The 20,887-nt window shown below is 39.4% G+C and overlaps 2 protein-coding genes across 3 annotated transcripts in view; one reads left to right on the top strand and one right to left on the bottom strand.

Annotated features, from left to right (window-relative positions):
* The window catches only part of LOC133980796 (endothelin-converting enzyme-like 1), a 37,312-nt gene extending 30,622 nt beyond the window's left edge, over positions 1-6,690 (top strand). The window contains exons 13-18 of the mRNA XM_062419601.1: positions 2,091-2,158; positions 2,678-2,802; positions 4,708-4,773; positions 5,078-5,173; positions 6,142-6,218; positions 6,514-6,690. Coding sequence (XP_062275585.1) covers positions 2,091-2,158; positions 2,678-2,802; positions 4,708-4,773; positions 5,078-5,173; positions 6,142-6,218; positions 6,514-6,613 — 532 coding nt within the window. The 3' untranslated portion in view covers positions 6,614-6,690. The remainder of the gene's footprint in view (positions 1-2,090; positions 2,159-2,677; positions 2,803-4,707; positions 4,774-5,077; positions 5,174-6,141; positions 6,219-6,513) is intronic.
* Positions 6,691-8,161: 1,471 nt separating this feature from the next.
* On the bottom strand, positions 8,162-20,020 carry ccdc150 (coiled-coil domain containing 150). Of its 2 annotated transcripts, XR_009925164.1 has the most exons (21): positions 19,564-20,020; positions 19,117-19,295; positions 17,995-18,063; positions 17,673-17,789; positions 17,486-17,594; positions 17,122-17,165; positions 16,944-17,015; positions 16,437-16,544; positions 16,191-16,315; positions 14,942-15,119; positions 14,774-14,842; positions 14,595-14,666; positions 14,350-14,430; positions 13,488-13,645; positions 13,269-13,362; positions 11,915-12,063; positions 11,684-11,810; positions 10,967-11,158; positions 10,820-10,875; positions 10,632-10,683; positions 10,462-10,536 (listed from the first exon to the last, which is right to left on the bottom strand). XR_009925164.1 is itself a non-coding variant. In XM_062418906.1 (20 exons), the coding sequence occupies exons 1-20, from the start codon at positions 19,916-19,918 to the stop codon at positions 8,192-8,194; spliced, it is 2,487 nt and encodes an 828-aa protein (XP_062274890.1). In that variant the 5' UTR covers positions 19,919-20,020; the 3' UTR covers positions 8,162-8,191. The 2 variants fall into 2 exon arrangements, 1 of the variants encoding a protein (XP_062274890.1); XM_062418906.1 differs by lacking the exons at positions 10,632-10,683; positions 10,820-10,875 and adding an exon at positions 8,162-8,296 and having other exon boundaries at positions 10,453-10,536.
* Between the last annotated feature and the right edge of the window lie 867 nt (positions 20,021-20,887).

Below are 20,887 nucleotides of genomic sequence, written 5' to 3'. Positions count from 1 at the left end.
TATGAACATCCACTCAAGACTCCAGTGAGATGTCATACATCACATCACACTTTAAGTTATGTTACCAATACAAGGTAATGCATTAAAGCAGGGACTGTTTTGAAATATTTTTCATGGTTATGCACCCAGGCATTATATAATACACAAACATGGACACTGTAAACATTTAAATGAAATATTTTTTAAATTAAAATGATTGGCAACAAAGTCCTTGTTAATGATAGAGTTCCCTCAACCCCACAAGGGGAAAGTGCTTCAATAAACATCTTTTTTCCATGGTTCCCAGTGGTGAGTGAAAAAACATAACTTGTAAAAATGAAGAAAACTAATTGTTCATGATGATGAATTACCTGTTTTCAACTCTGTGAGAGCTGATTTTCATAAAGCACTGGCAGGAATGAAAACCAAATCAATCTAAAAAGTTAAAAAGCACGGGTCGGAAAATGGTCATCGAGGAGGCGAGGGCTCACAGTAGAGAAAAAGACTTCTAACACCAGGCACATCATTGAGAGAGGGAATTCTAAGGTAAACAACTATTTTCCCTTCTCAACAGATCCTTTGTTAACCAAAGCTATTCACCAAGGAGCAAAGCTACTGCTGCCAGGATTCACTATTATTCTAAGACAACACATACAATACTAATCCAAAGAGCTACACCTCCTGCATTCATATCAACTCCATGGAGCAACCACACACACACACACACACACACACACACACACACACACACACACACACACACACACACACACACACACAACACACACACAAATATGAGATAATTAGACCTAGCAATTTGTATACCCAACATTAGCTAACACTTCTATGTCTTCATTAAAGGTGATCACCGCTACTTCCACTACCTGCTACCATGCATGCTAATCAGTATTAATTAATGGTTATATTAAAGTGTGTACCTGTCCCCTGTAACTTATTACTGCAGTAGCCCTCACCTCCCATAAACTCTCGCTGCCTAACTCCTTTACACACACACACACATGCACGCACACACACCTCTCCGCTATCACGTCGAGTATAATGAAGCTTCAATCAGCCAGTTAGTTTAGCGAGGGAGCGGGGCCTGGTGTGAGGCAGCGTATCGACTAGCTGTCAGAAAGTCATTTTCAGACGTAGCCATGTGAATAGCCCAGAGTCTGCCCTCTCATCGCTCTCCATATCTTTGCATGTGCAAAGACAGCACTCCAGCCCTGGACCAGGGTCAAGGAGAGGTGGAGTCACCTGCTTTTTTTTTTGGGGAGGCTGCTGGCACGGGTGGAGTGGGCATGTTAGTTGTGGACCAGTGGGTGCATATAAAGAATGGAAGCTGTTCGATGGAACGTGTTACAAGGTGTTGAATTTTGTGTCCGCAACTTGGGGGATAAAGATTTATGTTCACACTGCAGCTGGAAATGTTCCAAGTGCTGATTCTTCCCTCACACGTGAAACAGATATGTGATGTTTTCTAATCAATGGCAATCGGAGGCACATGGATCCAAAATGATATCCCAAGTGCAACTATTTTATCTTCCTTGGCTGAGCAGAATTTGTAACGAGGACAATGGGATGAAATGAGGGAAAGGAAGGCAATAGTGGACTGTAATGAGACACCTTCAATCAGTCACAAGGCATTGGTCTGCTCTAAAGTGCAACCAATGAAGATCGAAGCTGCATGCTTAAGAGTTTTAAGGAACAGTTTGACAGGAAATACGTTTATTTGCTTTGTTGAGGAGTTAGATTAAAGGATTGAAGATGTTAAATATAAAGCTAGAGCCAGGAGATGGTAGGAAACAGTTAGCTTCCAGTGCCTCTAATGTTAAATCAATGAACATGCTATATCTTATTTGTCAGCCAGGCTAGTGGTTTGTCCCTGCTTTCAGTATTTATGCTAAGCTAGTTAATGTATCCATGTTCTAGTTCCATATTTAACTGACAGATATAAGTAAAAGCATCAAACTTCTGATTCGCCTCTCAGTAAATGCTAATAGTGTTTCCCAAAAAGTCAAGCTATTACTTGTGTAGTGTCTTCTTTCATAGTGTAGGTAGCTGGTAGATAGCAGGATATAATGTATATGTTTCCTCCTTGCTGCCAGGTCTCTGAACTACGGAGGAATAGGAGCCATTATTGGCCATGAATTAACACACGGATATGATGACTGGGGTAAGACTAACAACCTCTTCACCCATAATCCATCACGACAAAGCTAATTTTATTATCATTGCTTTGAACCTTTCTAATTCACAGAAAGATGAAGTGCTCCCTGATGATTTGTGTAAATGAATGACGTGTGTAGGTTGTCTGCAACTGTGCATTAAACTAAATTATGAGCCACAATCTCTAACTTTCATTTCAAGTCAAAGTGCTACCCTTTAAGATACAGCCAAAGCATTTAATGAATGTGTTAAAATGCTGCCAAGTTTGTACTTTGGCAGCTTCTTTGACAGACTGTCAACCATCTATTCTACATATTTAGTTGGCTGACAGTCCAGTTGGTTCATATAGCGGATACATCAGCCAAGGTTAACTTTTGCCCCCCCACCACAGTTTGACTTCTGTGACGTGCTGGGCAGCTCTTTGGACTGTGAAGGAAAGTTATAGGTTGTGTTGTCTTCATGCTAACACTGCCCCCCCCTGCCCTTTTGCCCTTCATCATAGTGATGCAATGGTTCATGTCCCTAGGGGGCCAGTACGACCGTCACGGCAACCTCAAACAGTGGTGGACCGAGGATTCCTACAGAAAGTTCCAGAAGAAGGCCGAATGTATCGTCAAGCTCTACGATAATTTCACAGTTTACAACCAGAGGGTGGGTTTGCACACTCATTGCACGAGTCTTAACACCCTTATGATAACACTATAATGATGTCATACTGTATATTGGCTTGTGATTGAAGATTGCTTACTTATAACAGGAAGCTGCGTCATCAGATTTGAAAAATGTTGGTGTTTACTTGGCATGGAGGTTCTAACACAAGATATTATTGAGTTGTATTGTGCCAAATGTTGGTCCAGCATTAGGGCTGGGTATCGTTAAAAAAATTACGATACCAGTACCAATCCAAGTACCCTTAAAAGGATACAGATACCAACTGAGTACCTAATTTGATACTCATCATGTGAATTACATTTCATAAAATGACACCATTCCTCTACATGTCGAAATGATTTGATTTTTACACAAATGCATTTCAAGTCAAGTTCAAATTATTAATATGTATTAATCAAAGAACACTTGCGTTGATTGGCTCTGAGCAAGTCCTTTGGGTGCAAAAAGGATCGATTGCAGGTATCGTTTGAAGGGAGATGTTTCGATACTACTTGGTATCGATTTATTTGGGTTGATATCCAGAATGTTTGGAGCTTGCCCAATGCTGCCATCTGAGCCTCTGCTTTCTGACTAGCTTAGCATAAAGACTGGGGTAACAGCTAGCCTAGCTCTGTCTGGAGTATCTGCTTGTACCCTCGCAATGGAGGAGTATTCAAGCATATAACCTCCTGTAAAACAATTCAGTATCAATTTTACATTTTGACTTTTGTACAGATTAAACTCACAAACTAACGAAGATGTTAGTTTGTGAGTTTGATGGTTGCTTCATTTTTAGCATAAAGACATAATAGTGGTACCATTCTCCTCATCCAACTCCTGGCAAGAAAGCAAATTTCTCAAAATACCAAATGATCCCTTTAAAAAAGACCAGGAAGCAGTAACTTCTCCTTGAAAAAGACGAAATGTTGTTTGAAACTGTCCTTTAAACCACATACCAGATCCCAGAGTTAAGTACATCAGTAAGGACAGTGGCGGCGCCAGAGTATTTTTTGTGGTCCAACTATGGTGGGGCTAACCCATACAGCGGTCGGGCTCAAATCAATGCCAGAATTTCAATGTGAATATATATTCAATGAAACAACACCCTCCCACAGCTAAAACACGCGCACACACACACAGAGAGAGAGAGACGCTAGTTAGTTAATACTGTAGTTACGTTAACAGCACAGTAGGTGGATACGACTGAAAATTCGGCAGCTATAGAAGGCGATGAGACCAATATAAGATCACAGTGGGCCAATAAGGCAAACTTTGACACACAGATCACCCAATTCAACACAACACAATACTACCACACAACAGCCAAGAGTCAAAACACATCTCCAACAAATTAAATATGCTAATTAAGCAACAAGACCGCAGCGAGGAAGGAACAGACAACACGCAAAACGCAATAACAAAGTCAGCAAAGTTTCCAAAAACAATATTAAAACTCACCAGGTTGAGATTTTCAAATGAGTACAATCCGCCGGGTTCCCCACTGATCTCAGGACAGTGACAGTCTATGTTGATTAATAATAACGGCGATACTGGAGGCCGACTCTTAATGAACCCAGATCAGTGACAGTTGTGATCGCAGCTGTCTGAATGCCGTTACGACGTGGAGGCGCTGTTGGACTCCGCACTTTTCTTGGTTGTTTTATGGCAGGGCTAACCATAGACATAATAAAGATCTTTATTATGTCTTTATTATGATCTTTATTATGGGGCTAACGGTAGGGCTAATACAATTATTGATGGGGCTATAGCTCAACCAAGCCCTACCCTGGCGCCGCCTATGCAGTAAGGTAAACCTTTGAGTGCATAATACATACCGACATACAGGTATTAACACAGAGATTCAAGAAGAATCAGAAAAGTTCAAGTTTCTTTCTCTGCATTTAGGTGAATGGTCGTCTGACACTGGGGGAGAACATAGCAGATATGGGAGGACTCAAGCTGTCATACTTCGTAAGTAATACCAGATAACATCATTGTTCAAATACTGCAGCTATGTGGCGTCACAATATTTAAATATTACACTTTATGTCTTTATTTTAATGCTTTATTTACATTTAAGTTAAGTGCAAAACTGCTCTGGAATCAGATAAAATCAACGCAACCTGTCAATTTTAACTCTTATTTTCCATAGTTCATGGTAGGTATTTACTGTACATACTGTAACATTTCCAACTTGGAAGTAACTTTGTCCATGAGTTGAGGAGTCATAATTTCATTAATCATTCCCTGCACATCTCTCTGTCCCTCCGTCCAGGCGTATCAGAAGTGGGTGAGGGAACATGGTCCGGAGAGGCCTCTGCCCGGTGTCAAATACACTCATGAACAGCTGCTCTTCATTGCCTTTGCACAGGTACTGAAGCCTCTCTATAGAACCCACACCACAGTCTTTCATTACATTTACATGTTAAATCATTTAGCTGCTGCTCTCAGCCGGAGTGACTGATCATACAGAGCAGGTAGGAGTTATAAATTACCCCAACATTAGCTGATGGATCCATTAACCATTGGATGGATAAAAAAAAAGCATTGTGTTGATGATACTAGTGTCTCCAAGCACTAGACCACCCTGCAACTATTACATCTATCATTTAAATCCATCAGCATCATTGAAATTCATGGCTTATTGTAGCAGTAGCAAAATCTGGGAAGACTTTTTTATTCAATCTGTAGTGTTTAGCCCATTAAAAAAAAAAAAAAACTTATGCTAAAAAGTAGAGCTATGAAGACTGAATATCATGATCTTGACAAAACTACTTTTTGAATATTTAAACAGCAACACATAGCTTGTAGTAAGTTGTGTATGTGCAGATCTGGCTGATCACATCCAGTTGTAGACAGATTTGTTTTGGGCCGAGTTGTATCCAGGTTGGGTCACTACTGCATTAAAGGGCCATTTCACCTATTTCACTCATGAAGATCTGTTTACTTGTCAGTAGAACTATTACTACTCAGCCTTTGAAAACGGATGTATAGTGTCCACTGCAGCTCTGAGGGAGCATCCTAATGTCTGGAATATAATCCTCATGATGTCATTAGGGTCCCCTTGGATGTGGCTTCAGGTTTTATACTTTCAACAGAAATCCAGTCAACAGAAACAGGAAATTACCAAGCAGGGTTAGTCTAATGAAATGTACTGTTAAATTATATTATGGGAAATGTAGGACACCAGGGTTTTGGATCAACCTCCTCATCTCATTCTAGGAATTGCTATTTGACCGTGCATTTTGTTTAAATCTCTCTAACATGTCCTGCACCTTTATTAAAGTGCAATATTAAATTGCCGGAGCGCCCCCTTATTGTTCTATGTTGTCTTTTCAGAACTGGTGTATGAAGAGAAGATCTCAGTCCATCTACCTACAGCTGCTAACTGACAAACATGCACCAGAGCATTACAGGTACAAGACACACACACACACCAATAAACATTTTAAAAAACACTCACAAACACAGAGAAAGCCATCAGTGTGTTGCATTTGTGTGCATTGCTTTTTTATTTTAAGAATAATCTTCAGTCACAACATATCATAAAAAAATGACACCTTTAACTACAGTTAGGAATGCACGAGAATGTTTGGAAATAAGTTAAAGTACTTTACACTTAAATTATCATATAACTGTGCAAAATATGCGCACATACACACTCGCAATGTCCACATTGCTATAAGATGTTTCCATTTCCCCCCCCCGCAGAGTCATCGGTAGCGTTTCCCAGTTTGATGAGTTCGCCCGTGTTTTCCACTGTCCGAAGAGTTCACCAATGAACCCTGTGGAAAAATGTTCCGTATGGTGACCTCTCCGCCTGGCCTGTTGACCTTCAGATGACCTTCAGAACACCCCTCACCCTTACTCACACACACACACACACGACCTGTCCTACATCATACATTCATTAAAGCTAACAGGATAATACAGAACGCATACAGCAGCCTGATCAATTATGGAAGTCTATACATTGATTGTCCATTGACGACTCAGTCTGTATTAACCAAACTAAAGCATGGGTCACATGACCATCGATCATGTACATACTATATCATTTGATTATATATATTTTTCTATGTTTACATTTATTTTCAAATCATATATTTTTGTATTTTAGCCGATATATCACACTCATCATGCGTAGGGTTCATAAGCTATTTTTGTTTTTAATTGAGTAACATGTTTTTTCAATTGTTTCTCTTTGTAGCATCAGATAGAAAAATCTCAGCATATCAGATGATGTAGATTAAGGATTGGCAACAACCAGTGATTTCAGTCCCTGATGTAAACTGTACAAGGACCAATTTAAAAATGAACTGGGATCAGTAGCATCCTCGTGCCTCCCAAAAATGTTGCTGGTCTCTCAATTCGGTACTGGAGTGTGATTCGTGTCGCGATGCTGCGCTCTTGTGGCTGCAGAGAGTGATGGTCACTGTTCAGCCGTCATAATTGTTGTATCGTTTGCCTGCACTGGTCTCTTGTTACTGTGAGTATTTGTAGGGTTTTTAAGATTTGTCAATTTTTACAAAAAAAAACAAAAAAACAACAAAAAAAAAACAGAAAGCGGACTCATGGTTGATGATTTTTCTCAGGATTTGTAGCCAAGTGCAGCACCAAAAAAGGGTGGATGCTTATCTTTGTGTATCTACATTCAACTCAGACTACAGTACAAACACAACGGAGCTGGTGTATTTATCAAACATTGGACAGAAAAGAAGAAGATTGTTTTTCCTCACTGGAATTCTTGGCAGGGCCATCAACTGATTCAAGTATTTGAGCCCTTTCTATTGGAAATGGAAGAACCTCAGCTATTGGATTATTCGCGTCCCTGCGTTTCCCTGATAAACTCTGAAATATCTTAAACAAGCCGGGAATCAAAGTGGAAGTGAGAGCATGAGGTCACATCATATATATTCACAGTTAACTCACCGAATAACAGAAGCCAACACTCTGTACATAATAAAGTACAACTGTGGTTAATGGAGAATAAAGCATTTGTACACAGTGTTATTAAAAAAAATTACTTTTGTATAAAGAATATGTTGCTACAAAAGAATGAGAATCTTTGTACAGTGGAGACGTATATTAGATGTTATGGTTGTACAGTTGGTTTTGATGAGAGTGCATGTTTCCTTCCCTCATGGTCAAAGCTGATCAACTCGAAATTCTAATCAAAATTCACACACACACACACACACACAAACACTCCACATACACATCTGATTCAGCTGCTGGTTCACGTGTGGCTGCTATCGTTTCCTCGCTGTTGGTCACTGTTTGATGTCTGAATAAATACAAAGGATCACTGTGGCGCTCAAGTCCGTGTGTGTTTTGGTGTGCGTGTGGGTGTGTGTGGGTCATTATCAATGTGTCACCAGCTGTGTCCTCACAGGCTGGGTTTTCCAGCGACGTGAGCCAGCTCTCTCTTGTCCTCCCAGCGTTGGATGGTAGACGTCCACCTCTCCCACTCCGCCTCCCGCTTGTTTAAAACCTTCAAAACCCAGCGAGAATCAAACATATTCATTTATAATGGACCAATAAGCACAAAATCAGGTGCAACTGTTCATTTAGTCTGAAGGAGTCTGGAGTGACATTCAGTGAGTGGTTTGTCTTGGGCCATATTTGCTGTATTTGCTTGGACTCCTCTCATCTGTCCAAACAGTCAAAACGTCATGCTACAGATGGACACTTTGCATTGTAGGATTGGTTTGCTTACAACATCAATGCTAACATGCTGATTTGATAGTTTAGTTTAGTTTAATACATTTATATATTATCAAGGGATCATGTATAAAATACATCCAGAAAGTGCAATTGGGGACAGAATTTACACATTTTTGGCCTTGTTATTTAATTAGTTGGTTGTGAAACTAATGAGAGGGAGATTGGGAGAAGCAAGGGTGCTGTTTTGATTGTTTTTTTGGTTTGTGAGATAAAAAAGGGGTTCTTGTTTCAGCACAAATTTCTCCATGTTAGGTTACACAAATATCCAACTGGTGTTTCTGGGGATATGTGAGCCAGTAAGGCTGGGATGACATTAAATTGACATTGACAAGAATTAGATAAGGTTTTTTTTTTTTTTTTTTGTTACTTTAAGATCAAGTTAATTTTCGTTAGTATTTTAATGGTTTGTATTTGTTTTTGTTTTTTTATATCAACAGCACCCAAAGGCCCTTTTTCCTTTGTAGCTCTTCTCTTGTGTTTTTTGTTCCTTGTAAATAAATGATTTTATTTTACCAATTGCATCTGGTTTTATGTTGCTTGCCCTTCCCTTATCGAGCTGGGTCGTAACAAACCTCCTTAATCTGCTGGAGTAAAGCAACCTCATTACAGATGTCAGGATTTTAGAAAATAAAAAGTATTGTTTGTCACTTGCTGATGATGCAATTTTCAGTTTAATCTTAAAATGCCTGTAAGCCCAAGAGAACTGAGAATTAAACTTTAAATCTTAAACCTACAAATATACATGAAACCCTTCATTTAAAGTGAGTCTGAACTGAAAGGTGGCTCAAAAGCTACACTTTTCACACAAATCAATAGAATTTATTATTCATTCTGACCACGACTATATTAACATTTGGAGTCAGATGCAGAAGTATTAAGACATCATATGGAACTAACACTTAGCCAGAGGTGTTTTTAGACATTAGTGGCTCTTGAAAAGTCACTGAGTATTAAAATATATATATATAAAAAGATTAACTACACACAAAATGAATACCGTAAAAACCGGTGTATAAGTCGCAGCCTATTTTGGAGGGTGTCATGCGTGGGGAAACGCTTTTCTATTAAAGGTTTATTTGAATGCACCAGTAGCTATTCATTTCTAAACACATATGTTTATACTCTATATATATATATATATATATATATATATATATACTTTATACATATGCTACACCTGAAACAGTGTGTCGGGTTGATGGTTAATGGTCCAGTGATGATTTGCTTAGCTGAACTGAACCAGTATATTAACTCTGACCAGGTTCGGGTTAGGCTGAGTTTCAATTAAGCCTTTTAAAAGAACACTGTAACTTTATATATTTAATACAGTGTGTATCTGTGTGCTTAATCGAGTCCCAAAAACTCTTCATCAGAGCTGTCGCCGTTCGTAAATATTGCACGCAAGTCGCAGTAAGTCTCACCAAACATACTGTCCTCAGTCCCAGAGTCAAACAGAGCATCATCCTCTGTTCCATCCAGTGGAAAAACAACAAAGTTAATGAATCTTTTAGGCTTCAGATCTGTGCTCACACTGTGTGTCTCTGCCACAGCTCAATAAAAGCTGCTCATCTGTGTGCTTTTACTCATTGCGCTTCAACATCTGCTGCTGTCAGTTTGGTCAGTTTGGTCTGTAAATACTGAATCAGCACGGGTCATCAATAGACTATTTTAATTAGCTGTAGACACACAGATCGTTATCTTTATAGTTATAGTTATTGTTATTAGTGTAGACGGCCTTTTACATAGCTACAATCATATCCAACATCTCTCTGTATTTTAAAGGTGGATAGGTCACACTGGTGTATAAGACGCACCCCACTTATCAATGAAAATAAATTGCGTTTAAGGTGCAACTTATACACCAGTGTTTACGGTAATATTAAGTTAAAGCAGGAGGGGAAAAAACAGTTTGAAGACACTCACCTGCTTGGAGTCCACCTTGACATCCTGGAGCTTCCTGTCAGCTGGTTCTTTCTCATGCTGATCCCTGCTACTCTCCTTTAAGCTCTGTGAAAAAGATCCACCTTTAATCCAAATGATACAAAACTTTTATCTGGAAACTGACTCATGTTTAAGGTTCTTCTATCATGAATTGCATGTACCTGTCCTGGCCTCAAACCCTATCCCAATCATCTCTCCTGTTTCTGCACTTTTCTGGATTTAATAGAGAAAAAAGGACAGTACAAGTATCAATAATATTATCTCTATATATACTACTAACAATATGTTATGTTATTAATAATAATAAAATATTATTAATAATTAATTCTGACAAACGGCATTTACTCACCAGCTTCATATCTAACCTGTTAGCTGCTGCTGCTACTCATGGAAACTAAAAAGTTGCTGATGAAGAAGCGAGAAGTGTTTTTCACTCACTGTTTCTCAGACTTGCCTCTCTAACATGATTACTGTGTGCAAGGTGAAGTAACTCTACCTGCACTCTCTCACAGTGGTCCTGTAAATGTCCATTCTTCTGTTGCTGCCTCAGCTGGCTCTTCTGCTCTTTGATACAAGCTTTCTGTTTGGACACCAGCCGCTCGAGCTCAGACGCCCGTCGACGCAGCTCTCGATTGGCCTCGGACAGGTCACCTGACCTGCTCGAAGAATCCTTAACTGTCACTTTCAGCTGGGGGAAGGACGAGGGAGAATTCACACACACACACACACACACACACACACACACACACACACACACACACACACACACACACACACACACACACACACACACACACACACAAATAGTAATGACAAAGCATAAATCTGGAGCGCAGGATTTTTTAAATGAATTTCACATTGATTAAATATTAGCTAATTAATTTTTGAGAAAGAATGGATGCAGTAAACAAAGAGACAGATGAGAAGCTTGGCAGCCTCTACTGTTTTGTACACTACATCAAAGGAAAACAGCACAGTCAGAATTAGCTTCTCAATAAGGATTATGTATATCCATAAATATTTACATCCAGTATTTACATTCAGTAAATCTCTCAGCAGCTTAAGCTGTTTTTGGACACCTCCAAATTTTACTTCAAGTCCTATTTGAACGTCTTTTCCAAAAACTGTGAGATCGATGTGACCATTTAGTGTGGAAACACATCAGTGTCAAAAATCAATATGACAAAATGGAAAGTTTGCTATTATTTTGCACCTCGGAGATTTCACGCTGCAGTGCCCTCACAGACGATTTGCAGTCTTCCCTCATTTGTTGCTTTAAAGCGTTCAGCTCCTCAGACAGATGACGAATCTTTGACCGAGCCTCCCGTAGCTCCTCATCTCTGCAATAACATGCTGTATTAGATATCTTAATCACACATACATACATCAAGTCACACGCGCACACACACACCCACACACACACGCATGTTTTCTGACTGTTTACCTCAGTGTGATAGTACCCTGGTACTGGTCTCTGGCCTGCTCCAGTCTGCTATGTAAACTGCTGTTGGTGGACACAGCCAGCTCCAGACTCTTGGCCAGCCTCTTATTGTCCACTGCTGCTGTGTCCAAGGACTTCTGCAAGGACTCAAACTAAAGGATTCACACACACACACACACACACACACACACACACACACACAGTTTTAGTTATACATACATTTTGTGTACATACTTAGATTGCCCCAGAACAAAGGGCTGTGTGCCCTTATTGATCATTTGCTTCCCCCCTCTTTGTGCATTGTGTATGTAACTTGTCAGCTTTGAGTGCCTTTAAGATTTGGAGCACAACAGGCTACATACAGTATGACACCTTCATTATATTTTACCCAGAGTCATGTACTAGAACCAGTACTCCTCTGCTGCAGTACATGCCCCCACATTTGTTGTAATTTAATTAATCCAGAATGTATTTAGGAATATGAGTCATGTCAGCACATTATTAATAAAATAGTACAAGTATTAAAACTCGATTTTGGCAAGGCTGCAACATTAGGTCATACTGCAGCACCTGCCTTCAGGCCCTGATCATTTCAGCTGCTGTTATTCCTTTGTGCTGCATATTTTCAATCATGTTATTCAAACTGAAACTAACTAACTGACACACAGTGAACTTGGGGTATATTGTACATTGTTAGAACTGTACATAAGCTTTGTGTGCAGAACTTTTGGGTCCCCTGGGGGTCTGAGGCCCCATGTTAGTTGCTGCTGACATAGGCAGTAACGGCAAATGTTACGAGTGCCTCTCTAAATTCACAAAACCTTCTGATCAATAAATGTGACAGCCGTTTGTTGACTGTGAAGTTTATTTCAGTTAATGATGTGGAGCCATCAGCAGGAAAAATATGTGTGTTTCATCTCACTGCTCAGCTATGGTATTTCATGAATTATTGAAACCTAACAGGATCTAACAGTTAACTGACCTTTCTGTGCATGATGATTCAAGTGAAATCATTTGTAAAGCTGACCGACTATTTCACTTCAAGCAATTATCCAAACCACTCGTCCTCCAGATCATCTAAATAAATTCTGTCGTGTGAGAGGATTATTACGGATTTGTCAGATTGTATGAGAAAAAGTCTCCTAATCTGACTTTTCTGATCTCATCTCATTTTTTAAAAATACAGCCTATATTTAACATACAATAAAATGTAATCTACAGATATTAAAAACCTAATTACCATCAAATCTAATCAGCTTTGTGCTGTAATATGGATATTCCTATATTCCCTAACATTTATAACTCATATCAAATTTTTTATATGAGTGCATCTGGTGAAGAAGCAGTGTGTTCTTACAGCTCCGTTGTTCTTGGAGTGAGAAGATGTCAGGAGCTGCTGGAGTTTCTCCACCTCTGTCTGGTGTTTCCTGATGTCTCTCTGGACCTGCAGCCTGTCACAGAGGAACACAAAACACCACCAGTTACTCAGTTTCATATGATCCATAAATAAAATATGATCTAACATAATAAACCTGACGCTCCATAGCGCTTCTTCATCTAAGCATGCAGCTCTGACCTGTCCTTCTTGAGAGTGTCCAGCTCCTGCTCTTGACCCCCCAGCTCCTGCTGCTGGGTCTGGAGTCTGTTATGAGAGGCCAGGATGTTTTCCAGGGTTTGACTGACAGCTTTCCCTGCAGGATCACAGACACTCTGCAAGACCTCCAGCTCATCGATCTATAGGAAAAAAAGCAGGAGTCATTACTGCTCATCGTGGGTTGTAAGTTTTGTAAGTGCACTTGTTCAGGTGGATGTATCAAGTTCACACCAATGTTTAGGCTGTTTGTAGGAAAGGAAATAAACTGTAGGTCTGCCACTGTTGTTCATGGTTCATTTCCTTTTTAGCAGCAAGAGTCTGTAAAAGCTACAATATATTATGCTGCTCCATCCCTTTTAAAGAACTGCTAAGCAAGTAAGACACGTTTCACTGTTTAATTGTCACGTAATAGTAAAAATCAGCAGCTCTGAAAGGAATAAAATCCGGGGGAATAATCCCAGAATTTTTGTCACATTTAACCACGTTTTATTAATACAAACAATCACAATTAAGGTTATTAAATATAAGCACTAAATGTTTTTACATGCAGCTCGACTCAAACAACCACCTCAAACTTTAGAAACCATATCAATCAAACTCTAATCTAAGTCAATTATCTCATGTGGACACACTCGCAATTCAGTGTTCAGTGAGCTGTGAGACATTTCAGTAATAAAGTTGATGCCTAACCAACAATGTACCTTGAATGCATTTTAAACAGAAGTCCTTAAGGGAGACATGTGCCACTATGTTTGTGCAACTCCTGAAAAACACAGTCCCATGTTTCACTATTCATTTATGTCTTAATCCCTCAAGAAAAAATGACCTTGTGTGTGTTTTATACCTTTAGTTTCCCTTCCTTATTGGCTAGCATGTTTTTGTTGTTGCGATCCTTCAGTGTCTGGTCCACCTGCTGCAAAGCATGCTGGATACAACAACAGAAGCAGGTGTGTGAAAATATAGTCTGTGCATTGGCAGTCAAAAGTTTAGACACACTGTCTTATTTAAAGGAGCAGGAAGGTGCTATGAGATCATCAATGACAGCTGTAATGACGCAGATGATCACAACAGTTGTGTTCTGTCTCTCACCACTTTTCCCATGAGCCTCCTGTTCTCGTCCCGCTGACTCGTTAAAGCTGACATCAGGGATCCCACCTCCAGCTGACATGTACAGGTTCACAGGCCACCAGCATGACACAAGACACCAGTAATAATCAACTACTGAATACATGAAGTACACGATGTGGCATGGTACAAGCTAATCCTACCTTGGCTTCACTTAGCTGGGTTTCCAGACTGCTCCGCTCACCCTCCAGCTTAGTGACAATCAGACATAACTGGTGTTCACAGAGAGGGCAGAGACACACAGAAGAGGGATTGCTCTACATTGTACTCATCCATCACACAAAAAGTAATGCTGCATGTGTTGAATGTACCTCAGCTTTGAAACCCTCCAGATGTTTCCTCATTGCCTCCTCCTCTTTTCTGGCCGCGCACAGTTCCCCCCGTTGCCTCTCAAAGGTTCGCTCCAGCAGTTCCTTCTGAGTGAGCGCCGTCTCCTGTGCGATCAAGGAGCTCTGCCGGAGCAGATCATGTTCACCTTTGAGCTTCTCCCTGAAGACAGACAGATTTTATTCACATTAAAAAGGTACATTAAAAAAATCCACTTGTCTACTTTTCTCAGTTTATTTATTAATTTTTTCAAATTTGACCATTAATGTTTTCCCAGAGAGAGACCGCCTCCAAAGCAGCATTTAAACCATCATATAATGAATCTCCCCACTGAATCCGACACTCATATCAGTACTTTAGGTGCTTAGATAACCAGAACAGTGAGACAGGATTCATTAAATAAAGACACCAAAGAAGAGTCAACAACTGAGAAACTTCTGAGAAACACTTGACAGCAGTGGCTTTATTTTTTAATAAAGGAAAAATGTCATTCTGAGATATTGCAAACCTATATATTTGTCTAACCCTGCTATTCTCACATATTATCTCCTCTCACACCAAAGCCCATAAAACCTCTTCTCTTATGAGACAGTGACTTGGAAAATATGAGAGAAAATGTAGTAAACGATGCAGTGCTTCACCACTGCTTATTATGCATGACCCATTATATCTCTGTTCCGTCTGGCTGAGAGTTTTTTTTTTAAAAACATCAATTTTTTTTTATTAAAGTAACGAAATGGAAAGAAATGTATGCTCATAAACACTGACCGCAACCCAAAACTCTGTGCTTTAAAAAATATGATATAAAACAAAAAAACAGCCATGTGATCTTTCATTTTTAATATTGTGATGTATAGCAACAATGTGAAATATGACACATTATTAATAATATTGATTTCAGCTCAAATTGTCCAGCTATATTTAAAATGAGTTAGTTTTATATAAAAGGAATTATTAACATACTTTACTCTGCCACATAAAACCTTGCTTATGTGAGTCTTCCAATGAAATTCAATATTCTGAGCACCTGCATGCTTGTCATCTGTTAATTGTTCCTGCTGTCTCAATCTTAATTACAGCATTGGTGTATTTCCCAGGTGGAGACAATCATTGTGACTGAACACCTTTTTCTATGCAAACGCTGCGAGCCAAAATGTTGCTGTGAAAAAAAAAAGAAGCCTGTTGAAAGTGTGAGATAAGTGTGTGTGTGTGAGTGTAAAAAGCCAAACTCACAGCTCCATCTGCAGGTTAACTTTGTCTGTGAGCACCACCTGCAGCTCAGTCTGAATACTGTGTCTGGCTGCCTCCAGCAGCAGGTTTTGCTCTTGCAGCTGCTTCACCGTACGACTCCTTTCGACCTAAAGACACAGAGAGAAACATGTCTGTTTTGTCTGTCTGTGTGTGTGTGTGTGTGTGTGTGTGTGTGTGTGTGTGTGTGTGTGTGTGTGTGTGTGTGTGTGTGTGTGTGTGTGTGTATACCTTTAAGCTGGCCTGATGTTCACACTGTTGTTGTGCATTCTCCACTGTGAGTGAACGCAGGGCTGAACTGAGCTGTGAACACTGACTTTGCAGCTGCTTGTTCAGGGTCTGTTTATGAAAATATAAACACATAAACAGATGTGCAGAAAATTAGACACTGCTGTCAAATTACACTTAATAACTGAACATTTCACTAAAAGCTGAAAATCAGAGGGAAAAAGTGTTCCTACACAGTTATCATAATTACATTTAAATGTATGAAAGAACTACAAATTTTAAGATGTGTGTTGTTTTCATTTTTTTCTCCATATATCTTGGAAACTTGTTACTTGGGTTGTTATAATTCAACATATTTTGAACATTACTGTCATATTTTCAAGCCTGGAAAACACATTGTTACTTTTACTTTGATGACTGTGATGAAACAGTCTAAAACAGTTGCATGGCTTAAAGAACGAATGAAGAAAGAAACATTCCTGCAGTAGGAAACGCTGTAAAGCTCCTGACCTGGACTCTATCAACAGCAGCTCTTAGCTCTCTGCCCTCTTCCTGTAGCTTACTGTTTTCTCTCTGCTGCCACTGAAACACACACATACAATATTCAGCAACATAAATACAGCACGGTCGTATGCATTGTAGAGTTCACAGGTGAGAATTGACTGAATTGCTCTCTCTTTTGACTTACTTTCAGTTCGGTTTTTAACTCAAACACGAGGGAGTCCTTCATTTCTGTAAAAAAGTAAATGGAAAAATGTGGTTCAAAATGTGAACATCTTGTGTATCTGTAGCACTGAGAAATACTAATAAGGTAGAGTTGAGTTTTCAGCTTGTTTCGCCTGCGCAAACATGGCCTATAAATCGTTTTGAAAATAGATTAAGTCATTTATTAAGCAAAAATGCAGAATAGTTGTACTCTTCACTGGCAGCTATTAAAAATATACAGTGATTTATATTATCTACATCTCCTTTTTCCCCTCAAAAGCCATACAGCAGCATTCAGCGTTATAGTGCCACATCAGACTGTTTTTGCATCCCTTGACATTCCTAACCTCTCTGTTCTTTGAGCTGCCTGCTTATCTCTCTTTCTTCCTCAAGTCTCTGCCGGCCGGTCTGGACCTCCACATTCAGCGTCTGGCAATCTGACTGCAACAGCAAAGCCTGCGAGACCACAATCAAATGGCACGTCAGCTGCCGTTTACAAATGTTCATCTCTCATTCGGCTTTCTTAAGATGTACCTGTCTCCTCTCCATCTCCATCACTCTCTCCATCTCCTTAACCCGCTGGAGAAGCTCACAGTGAGATTTCATGGCTTCGCGGGAACAGGCCGACTCCTGCCTCATCTGCTCCTTCATCTGGACAGTAGACAGGTTTGTTGCTATGGTTCATTTTCAGTTGGTCAGTGCTAATAGAATAATTGTTTGACAGTGCGGTGCTAGGTGTAAAAGGGCTAAAATAAGGATCAAGGGACTGTATTTGTCACGTGTGTTAAAATGCCATCAGTGCATTTCCATACAATGAAATTTTGTGCTCTGACTGCTAAAGAAACCAGCCACTTACCTCCTTCAGTTTCTCACTCATCTCTAATTTAAGAATCTTCAGCTCCTCTGCAGCCAGAGCGACATCCATCTGTACAGAAAGATATGATCACCACTGATTTTACATCACCATACACACTTATGCAATTTGTGTTTCCTGGCAAGAAAACGCTGATCTCTGTAGTAACTCTTGCAACAACCTCAAAATTATCTGTTACATAGGCTAAAGAGAAGATGAAAAAAAAACAGAAATCCCTCAACAAAAGTAAAATAAATGATAAATTGCGAAATAACAGGTGGTGGTGGTTACTTTGCACACTGTATGTGCACTCTCACACTAATAGAGACTTTATTAAAAGTGAAATCTGAGCCGTGAGAGACGATTAATTGATTACTGAGAATCAATGAAAATACAATTTCAACCAACTTCACAATATAATCATAATAAAATGATTTTTTTCAGTTTTGATTTCATTCCTGGCTATCCTGCTTCAGAAAACATATTATGGAGAAATGACACATAATGCTGATACATATATGTACATATATGCATACATATACGCAGGTATTTCTAATTCTGGCATAAGATTAGTTTGGGTTACACAGCATAATGTGTAAGACAGTGGGTGGAATGCTGAAGGCAGAACATGACTTTTGAACCCTAGAGAAGTCTGCAGTTTGTTAAATATTAATGTACTTCTTTGTACTTTTTGTTTTGGCCACACTTCCTATCACAGCATTTAACAAAACAGCATCATTGGCAGGAGCACTTTATAATGATGTTACTTCAATTCATGATATTCTTTCTTTTTTATTACTGTGTTGCCTTTTTTGCATATCCAATTCTTAATGAAGTTTGTGTTTTATATTGTTGTAAAATTGAATTATTTAAAAATGGTTCCTTCTAATTATTGTCTAAATCCATTCACTTTACATCTGATTGGCCCAGAAGCTATAAGTATGATGTAATGTATTTTCCTCAAAGCTATGAAGTTTGCACTCCTTCACCATAACACTGCACACTGTAACCATCATTCTTAAGTACTGCCTACAATGAAAATATTGAGTAAAATATCATCCTAAAACAAAAATTATAGTCAAAATGACAAAAATAGAAGTATTTTCTTTTTCTTTATATTATTACCTTGGCAGCAGTAGCTGTCTCCAGTGTCCCTCCCATGTGCTGCACCTTTGTGCATGCTTCATCTCTCTCCTGGTAAGCCTGGTGAAGTTGATCCCTGAGCTTCAACACCACCCTACAGGAAGCCTGCTGCTCCTCTTCACTCTCCTGCTGCAGTGCTGCTAGCTGTTGCTCCAGACGAGCTGCACAAATAGGAAAAAATGGAACATGAACTTCCGGTTTTCCCCTGTTTATTTCTGCACCACTAATCTCACATTTACACATCATGTTTTAGTTGTATTCGCACATTATATCAACAATTCTTGTGTCATATTTATTCATAAGATATTTCCATTGCACAGCTGTATCCTGATATGAGTTGCTGCTGTAACATAGCACTATATGTGGGATAAGTTATGTTTTTTCCAATCTTCCCTGTCTTGGTTAATAGGATTACACATCAGCAGTTACCTGTGTCAGAAGGATTCATCTCTTTCTCAGTCTCCAGATGAAAGACAGTGAGTTTCAGAGTGTGTAGCAGACTTTCCATGCGACACATTCGCCTCACTAGAGAGTCACTCTGTTGCCATGGCGTGCCCTCATCCCCCAGGACCTGACGTATCTTCAGTAGACTCACAGGCCGTTGACTGGCAACCGTTGTCTCTGAAGATCCTATGATGTGGTCGCCAGAAACTCCCAGTGAGCTAATGTCTTGAATAAGAGCTTCAGCTTGCTCTTCGGCTAACAACAGGCGCTGGTGGAGAAGGGACAGAGAATCTGGGGCTGTGGCCTCAACACTGAGGAACGGCATGGCTGAGCGGGACATTGCCAGGCAGAGAGACTAGATGGAGGTGAAGGTGGGCTGGAGGTGAATGAGGGCAGACAGCCCTTCTAAGTGAACCTGTGCCCACTTCTGTTTTGGCTTCTTTTCAAACCTCTAGGAAAATGAGAAGTTTAGTTAGATAAATGATAACATATAGTTTGTTCATTCACAGAATGTATAGCACATAGGCTACATAGTCAATAATACTGAACTTGTAACGCTAGTTCTGGGGCGTAATTTCCACTGGGGGCAGGGGGGACATGTCTCCCCCCACTTTCCCATTCGTTTATTATTATTTTTTAACCACACTGCGTCATCTCCACGGGCGATCACTGTTTTTTCATCTATTCCTGCACGGTCTAAAGTGGTCTACATATGGGAAAAAAACTGGGAAATCTGCCTTTATTACATTATTACAAATAGAATAAAGCTATTAAAATTCTGAGACTCTTTGTTTTAAAGAGTCTTTGGCCTCTCTGAGGTAAACCAGTCCATATGTTACCAGTCTAGGTAGGTGGTACTATACTTTCTGGCAGAATAAATCATTATGACTAACTTCATTATTTCTTGGATTTTGTATCACCATAGTCCCTAAATGTAGGGTGGATTAGGGTAATTCTGACTAGTTTACCATATTTATGAATCAAATACATTATATTAACACCTAATATCATATGTTTCATGTTAAATCAGAAGACATGTTTAGATAGTGTACTCAAAATGAAAATAGCACATATATTAATGTTCCTTGTGTCAAATTGTTTCAGAATTTGTAAGCTGGGATATTATTTTTTAGGCTTAGAAATACTATGATTTATACAAAACAGCCTTATATGTTCAAAAACTTTCTGAAATGTGCATACACATATTTGGTCATTTAGTTTTGTTGGCCTACATGTTTTTTGCTTTCTGCATCAGATAGGTTAAAAAAAAACAAGTAGCCAGTATGTTGACATGTGTAATCCACACAGT

Source organism: Scomber scombrus, chromosome 5 (genome assembly GCF_963691925.1).
Source record: "Scomber scombrus chromosome 5, fScoSco1.1, whole genome shotgun sequence".
Classification (NCBI taxonomy): Eukaryota; Metazoa; Chordata; class Actinopteri; order Scombriformes; family Scombridae; genus Scomber; species Scomber scombrus.
The sequence above is the reverse complement of the archived record's forward strand: the minus strand, read 5'-3'. Positions and strand labels throughout refer to the sequence as shown.

Coding starts and splice junctions, on each gene's coding strand:
- ccdc150 (XM_062418906.1), bottom strand. CDS start 19,918: ATGTCCCGCTCAGCCATGCCGTTCCTCAGTGTTGAGGCCACAGCCCCA. Junction 16,545..16,943: donor CTGCTGTTGATAGAGTCCAG/GTCAGGAGCTTT, acceptor TTTCATAAACAG/ACCCTGAACAAGCAGCTGCA. Junction 8,297..10,452: donor TCAAGGTGGACTCCAAGCAG/GTGAGTGTCTTC, acceptor TGGGTTTTGAAG/GTTTTAAACAAGCGGGAGGC.